This window comes from Gymnoscopelus braueri (genome assembly GCF_963280865.1).
Source record: "Gymnoscopelus braueri genome assembly, chromosome: 12".
In the NCBI taxonomy this organism is placed as follows: Eukaryota; Metazoa; Chordata; class Actinopteri; order Myctophiformes; family Myctophidae; genus Gymnoscopelus; species Gymnoscopelus braueri.
In genome coordinates, this window is record NC_137614.1 from 10912121 (window position 1) to 10920263 (window position 8143).

The 8143-nt window shown below is 39.3% G+C and overlaps 1 protein-coding gene across 1 annotated transcript in view; it reads right to left on the reverse strand.

Moving 5' to 3' along the window:
- Positions 1-8143, reverse strand: part of lgr6 (leucine-rich repeat containing G protein-coupled receptor 6) — a 68616-nt gene that overhangs the window by 2310 nt on the left and 58163 nt on the right. The window contains exons 15-17 of the mRNA XM_080444388.1: positions 7676-7801; positions 3392-3546; positions 1330-1410 (exon numbers count right to left, since the gene is read on the reverse strand). Of these exons, the coding sequence (XP_080300514.1) occupies positions 1330-1410; positions 3392-3546; positions 7676-7801 (362 nt within the window). The remainder of the gene's footprint in view (positions 1-1329; positions 1411-3391; positions 3547-7675; positions 7802-8143) is intronic.

Genomic DNA, 8143 nt, shown 5'->3' on the forward strand with positions numbered 1-8143 from the left:
CTTAACCCATTAAGACCGGGAACGCCTCTGTGTCATTTTAAGATTTCTTTAGCTATGAAAAATTGTGAAAATGTGCGCAAATCTTTGAATATATATATTTTTGAAGCGAACATTTGAAACTCAAATCTTTGCTTCTGGGGGGGTCCCTGGAACAAAATATTTTACAAATGTTTGCTTTAAAAAATATATATATTCAAACCTTTCCACAAATGTTAACGATTAAAAAAATATATAGCAGATCTACAAGCTCATAGCGTGAGCTTGAGCTTGTATATCTGCTATTTTTTTAATAGCCAAAGAAATCTGAAAATGCAGAGATGCGTTCCTGGTCTTAAAGGGTTAAAAAAGTTCTCTTTGACAAAGTTAAGCTCTATACTCTGTTAAAGGCAAGGCATCCCCATCTCTCCAGCACTAGAAAATAATTCAAGTCGGGTTGCCAGTTTCATCCGATCAAGAGAGAGAGTACCCATTTATCAGCTTCAATCTTATGGTGATCCAATTCCAAATTTGTCTGCTCATTTCTTTGATTGATCGATTGAATACTTTATTGACAATTTGTTAAGGTACTGGCAGTACAACGATTTAAAAACACGCCAAATGGATGACACAAAAAGGCTCGTTTCCATTGTGGTCCATGAAACAACACTCAAAACGACTGGACAAAACAACAATGCAACATTTCTTTGTGTCATCACTTCCAATTTCACTCGTTTATCCTATATCCTGTATGAGGTCTCTCTCCTGACTGGATAAAACTGGTATACTGAACAAACTCTCTATATAAATGATTACTATGAGATTATAGAGCAACTTAACACTTATTTTAACAACAAACTAAAAGAATCACTCACTGCACCTTAAAAAAAAGGCCTTATTAGAGTTGCCTTCAAGGCATGTTGTCACTTTGCATAGCCTTCAGAGTGAAATGGACATGAAACACCTGCAGATAACATAAACTTATTCTATGTTTGGTTTAGAGTGGGGGTCTTCAGCGTTTTTTTCAGGGCCAAGGACCCCCTAGCTGAGAGAGAGATGAAGCAGGGACCCCCTCTATATTGTATACAATTGTGTTTCAGATTAAACTTTTTTTTTTTTACTTGGTCTGCTCTTTTTTCCCTCTACACCTATACCTCTTGGCGTTATGAGCTTGTAGATCTGCAATTTTTTGGCTAAAGTTCTCCTCAGAATATGGATGCTAGGGTTCAAGTGGTTAATGTAAAAAAAAAAGATCATATCACACAAAGATTTGGCGCCCCCCCCTGTAGTAACTCTGAGGACCCCCTAGGGGTCCCGGACCCTCTGTTGAAGACCCCTGGTTTAGAGAGTTACCTGGGATAGGTGTACACTGAACGCTGGTCTGCAGTTTGGATTCCTCTATCTCTAGCTGGAACTCCTCCAGATCAGGGTCATCTGCAACACAACGTGTTATGGTAAAAGACAAGAAAAGTAAAACATTTCTTCTTTTCTATTGATTAGTCATGAATTCAAGTCTCCATTGGGTGACTAATCGATTGAAAAAAAGTCATTTTGGGGGTGAACTATCCCTTTAACCCATTAAGACCTGAGGACGATACAATACAAATGCCTTCTAAATCAGTAGTTCTCAAACTTTGTTTTTTTTATACAAATAAATTACTGACATATATAATAATTTTATACTTTACCTTAATTTTAAATAGCGGAAATAGCTGATCTACAAGCTTATAAGCTTGTAGATCTGCTATTTATGCTATTTTTGGAAAATGTTGGAACATGGAACATTGAAACGATTGACGATTATGCAAAAATAATTGCTATCATCTCAAATAATTGCGATCAGGCGATTATGTTATAATTGTGACAGGCCTAGTCGCAGGGACTTGCCCCCCAATCCAACCCTTAATGCTGAGTGCCAAGCTGGGGAGGCGTCTTTGGTATGACCCAGCCGGGGAATCGAACCCTGACCTCCGTGTGTGTGTGTGTGTGTGTGTTCATGTGACTGTGTGTGGCAGAAGGGGGGTGGAGGAGGAGGTTGGAGAGGGGTATAGCGGCGATCAAAACATTCCTTTGCGGTGATGAAAAAATATATTTGAGGAGCATAATTGGGTGCACTCATAACTCTCATCAGGACTGTTTTGATAACAATTTAAGGTGTATAAATTCTAATCAGTGTTATGTCATGGTCTGTTCATCCTTTGTTATTGTTATCTTTCCCTTTGTGAACACAAGCCTTTGTTTCTCTTAAAGTCTAATTGTGTGGATTTAATAGTAGTAATTTCTGCTTAATTTTGGTTTAACAATGTTTATACTTTATGCCCTACAGTAGGAATTTGTGGCGGGGTAAACATTCGAGTGTGTGTGTGTGTGTGTGTGTGTGTGTGTGTGTGTGTGTGTGTGTGTGTGTGTGTGTGCCAGGTAGTTGTGGTTTCACTGAGGCTCCGACTTGTTCCAAGGAGCCTCATGTCAACAATAAAGTCTGATAGACCTAGAGAGACATTGGCAGCGAGTGCAGACATCAGGCCCCCCCTTAACCCATTAAGACCGGGAAAGCAGTCTTTTTTTTGCAATAATATCAGTGTTCTCAAATGTCAAATGTTTTCATGTCAAGGGCCCCCAAAATTATATGTATTTGGCTGCGGACCCCCATCTCAAAATATGTTGTTCCTGGGACCCCCAGAAGCAAAGATTTGAGTAAAAGATTTTCGCTTTAAAAAATACATATATTCAGAGATTTGCACAAATGTTAAAGATTTTTCAAAAATAGCGAGCTTGTATATCTGCTATTTTTTAATAGCCAATGTATAAAATAATGGTTCAAGTGGTTACACAGATGCGTTCTCGGTTTTAATGGGTTAACCATTTGTATAGCACGTATATGTTCTGTATATGTACACCTATGTAACAATGATATGTGCATAATATACTAGAGATGTACCCATAGCATTTTTTCCTTTCCCGATACCGATTCCCATAACTTGCGTATCAGTCGATACCGAGTACACCGATGCGATACCAGTGTGTAATTTAAAGGTCTTACAGGTCTGTAACTCTCAGAGTTATGGGTGTCCTTGAAATTCAAAAGGTTTGAGAATATCAGATTCTACGAGAATCGGCTACGTCTTTTAAAGCAATCGGCGGGTGGATCTTTGTGAAGAAAAAAGTTCTAAGATTTTTCAAAGTTTAGTAAAAAACGCTCTGAATCGCTGGCAAGGGCAGCTATAGACGATGTTTTCACTGTGGCAGTCGATGAGTTAATGGGTTAAATTACATGGTATCGGTATGGCATACAGTAGACTACCGATACCGATACTGATACCAGCATTTTAGGCAGTATCGGCTGCTTTTCCGATACTGGTATCGGTGTCAGAACAGCTCCTAGCATATACTGTGTACATTTGATGTATTTTCTTACAGTGTGTGTCTGCGTGGATCGGGTACATGGCTACAGTCCTCTTGTGTAAGTCTTCGTCTGCGTTTCCATGCTCAGCCTCCCACTGGTTGACCGACTTGTAGCTGTCACAGGAGCCATACACGCAGCATTGGTACGCATAGGGCATCTCCACCACCCTGGGACGGGCACAGAGCAAGGGCACAGTAAAGCAGTGGTTCTCAAACTTTTTTTAGATAGATAGATAGATACTTTATTAATCTCCGAAGGGAAATTCAGATATCCCATAGCTCATACGGCCATACATTAAGGTTAGGCAAATATATAAAAAATATATTATGAATAAGCATAAAAAGCATTAAAAGGTGTCACTGGAAATAATAATAATCATTTGTTATTGCACATAGACCCATAAATACCTAAAACTATTACTATTAGTCCAGTTCATAGGCCTAGCGGCTGGTCATGGAGTTAAAGAGCCTAATTGCTGTTGGGACAAAAGTGTTCTTAAACCGTTCATTCTTGCAGTCAAGTCAAGGACTGACTTCAAGTCAAGGACTTTCTTCAAGTCAAGAACCCCCCAAATTGATGTTTTTGGCCACGGACCCCCACCTGAAAAGGTTTTGTGCCAGGGAGCCCCCGAAATTATTAAAACGTTTTCCATATTTTTCAAAACATTTCAAAAATAGCAGATGTACGAGCTCGCAGCACGGCACGAAGTGAGCTTGTAGATCGGCTATTTTTGAATAGCCAACATATAAATGGATTGTGATGCTATGTTGACTACTTTTGCCGGCGAGTCGGGACCCCCTGAAACACCCCCGGGCCCCACCTTGAGAACCAATGCAGTAAAGACATGTACTGCAATGAGAAGGGGTGGAGAAAAAAAATACTAGAATATGGTACTACTCAAGTAGAAGTACCAGTGGCGTAATTTGCCTAGGGTTGCTGACTTATGTTAATACATGGGACTTCCACCGAAAGGGGCCCCCCCAGGAGGCGATTCATTAATTCATTTAAGTTAATTAATTTATGTTTTTAATAGATAAAAATAGCCGCCCATATTACATATACAGTAAATGCATCTGCTATTATATTTATTTTTGTCATTTCCAGTCGGAGATCAAAGGATTTTGCTGTAGCAGCAGTCATTCTGATAATGACAGGACCACTGACTGGACCAGGCAACACTACGACCAGGTACAGTAGGGTCCAAGTGTTTCCAATTGGACTGCACCGAACCCTATCCATCAGATCCAAAATAGACCAAAAGACCATGTATTATGCAAGTACATAATGAAGTTGACCAAAGTTTCTCGGCTGCATTTAACTCTTTAACTGCCAAAAACGGGAATTCCCGTCCGATGGCTCTATGGCTATCATGGCCAATGACGGAAAGACGGAAATATTTTTTTTTTTTAAATTGAAAAAATTATTATTATTATATTATTTTATTTTTTTTTGGGTTATCTCAAAGGAACTAGGAGATAACGCTATCCAAAAAAATGCTGCTACATTCACAACAAACGGAGGAAAAATGCACCTTTTTCCTGGCACTGGGACGACACAGTCTGAAATAAGTGTGGCAGTGAAAGAATTAAAATACATTTTCATTATAGCCTTTAAATGTCTTAATGGCCTTGTATGTATCAAAATGTGCACAGTTGTGGCTGTTTTCTGAGTGTTTGCTTAATTTTAGACTAGTAGGCTATCTTAGTCGGTTATATACTGTAAATGTTGTTTAAACCAGTGACATTTTTGCATTATGATACATCCATATCAGGGGCCCTTTTGATACAAAAACCCATGGCAGAAAAAAGTCAATTTACGCCACTGAGAAGTACTATTACTTGACTTAAATATTACTCAAGTAGAAGTACTGTTACTTGACTTAAATACTACTCAAGTACAAGTAGGACAACTTGTCTTTGAAACTACTCAGTAATAGAAACTTTGTTACATGATGTAACCATTTCAATATAAATATAAATACTCCCAGCCAGTGCTTCTCCATTTCTGTAATGCTTTTAATTGTGGCAACTATCTTTTCCTCGTAAGAAGCCTTCTCAGAGATTGCATTAAGAAGGAAAAGTTCAAAGCAAACTTAAAGCTGCTCCATGTAACTTTCCTCTTCTACCATTGAGCTAATAGAGTCATGCCTGCTTGCCCAGGGGTTAAATTGAATCTTGACCCTTAGGTCATATTTTGTGTCAGGTCCTGTGAGACATGACCTTTGACACGATCTAAATGTCTCAATAGAAGAGCAGGGAGAGAAAATGCAACCACCACAATTTCATAAGTTATATTGTATTAACATACTCTACCATACAGAATCAACAAAAGTACATCTCCTGAACAGCATAACTGTAGGCTGCTCTGTAATTTAAGTACAATACTTAATAAATCAAGTATGTAGTAAGTAAGTAATTAGTATGAATACTACTGGAGTGAATATATTTTATATTATGATATTTCAGTAAACAAGCAGATAGCATGTTAACGTCCTTTAGTTTTTCCTAGCTAGCTGTTATTATGTAGGATGTAGCTTGATTGAGCAATAAGTAAATACTTTTAATAATCTGTTTCCATTCATTCTTTATTGAACTGCTGACCATTAGAATTTTCAAAGTACCTTTCCCCATTGCTCAACCTGCTTGCTAGCTAACTCATTTCACATTTCACATGATATTGTTTGATAAATTAATGGTTTGGCAAATAAACAGATGTTTGTCCTCAAAGAACATTCTGTTCATGGAAAATAAGCCTGCACGAATAACCCAAATATTGACATCTTATTCCCATTATTTCCTGTTATTTCTCATAAATTCCCGTTAATTCCCATGGCAAGTTTCCACCTTGAATATTCCCGGTATATCGCAACCCTCCAAGACTACTACTTGTAATTAGTTATTAACACTCCTGGCAACGAGACTGGCTCCCAGAACAGCACAACAGAAATGATTGCCACCCTTCAGGACTTTTAGGGAACTTTGAGCTCTATGAACCTGGGTTTGGGATGAAATTCAGCAACACATCCGTATCACCCGATTACAGGAACATCGGAAATGCCAGAGGGCTGCGGTATCTATTTCTGTTGCACCTGAAATCCATCCTGAAACATCTCATGTCGTGACAGGAGCTAAAACTTGGTCAGTATTTCTGAGCTCCAAAAGTGGCATTTTGTGGCGTGTATGTTTGTGTATATACACGTACGGATGTGTGCCAGGTTGAAGGTGAGAATTGGTGATTTATCAAGAGTTCCATTTCAGACTGTTATGTTGTTTAGGTCACGTTGACATCGCTGCGGGATAGCCTGCCATCTCCGATTTGAAACCCAAGCACCGGTTTTTGACTTGACTGACTCTTACTTCACCCTATACCTGGGCCCTAGGGGATGCTAATCACCGTGACGAGAACGAGCTTGCATCTAACCAAAGCTTTGTTGGTGCCGGAGTTCAGGGATGGCTTGCAGGTATACAGTTCAGCTAGTCTGGTTTACACCTTGGCTGTCTTTGTTGTTTTGAGGACGTTTTGTTGAAAATTGAAGGAGGAAGGAACAATAATTCCAACAGATGGAAAGGGTGGAGTGTTCACCTGCTGGGTGGAGCGGAGCGCTTCGATGTTTTGTGCCTGCCAGCAGTTAGTATACAGGCCCGAAGCAGCCAATGGGCTGCACTGAAAGTAGACCTGTCAGGCAACACACCTGTGCTTTGTGCGGATGTACCTGTATGTTATTATAGTTCGTAGTACTGCTGTGGCGTCTCGTCTTTGACTGACATTTCTTCCCTGCTGCCAACGACTAGTTGCCATTTTGCAGAAATAGAAGAATATTAATCTTAATTAATCTTAATAATTAATCTTAATATTAATATTAATCTAGCTGTTTGTGACGGACTTATATGACATGAGTCATATATGACATGAGTCTTCCCTCAAAAAATGCAGTTCGCTGGGCTCATTTAAAAGAGCCTTAAAAAATCACCTTTCAGGAGGCCAAAGGAGGAGGTAGTACCATTTTCCCGTTAGACAGCAGACCCTCCCCCCCCATATTTTTTGTTGTTGTACATAGTGTTATTTTTTTTGCTGTTTATTTTTTAATGATATTTGAACTGTGGTGCCACTATATATGCCTATGAATTGAATACCAAGGCCCTCATTGGAAACAAGTCCGCAAGGAATTTTATGAACGGACCTGTTAGACAAAGTATTTTAAATGTAACTGTGCTGTTTTACATATTTTGCCTAATAAAATATTCAATCAATCAATAAGAGAAAGAACAGAATTGTGTGTGTTTAGTGTGTGTTTACCTCATACGGGGGAAGTGCTCAGGGCTAAGCGGCTCATAAAGTTCCATGTTACCCCTGAGCTTGAGGTGGGTGAGACTTCCCAAACCTCCGACTGGAATGGAGCTGAGACGATTCTCTGTCAGATCCCTATACGAGAGGAAGAGACATTAAGAGAGAGAGAGACAGAGAGAGAGAGAGAGAGGAGGCAGGTCAGGGCAAGTCAACGTTTACAATAGCCTTTTGAGGAGCCCATTCTTCCAAAAGTATTTTGATTGCAGATATTGCCGAGGGGTCATCCGCTGTAACAATAAGACGCTGTTTTTTTCCTTCTTTCTTTTAGATGTTAGAAACCGTTCAAAGAAGGCAAGTTTTATGAGATCTCCCCCTCCAGATAGCGTTTCCTTTAGATTTAGTGTATCTGCTTGTTTAGCTAAGCATAGTTTATCCAGTCTTCACACACTAATGCCGTTTGTATTGGCAGGACCTGAG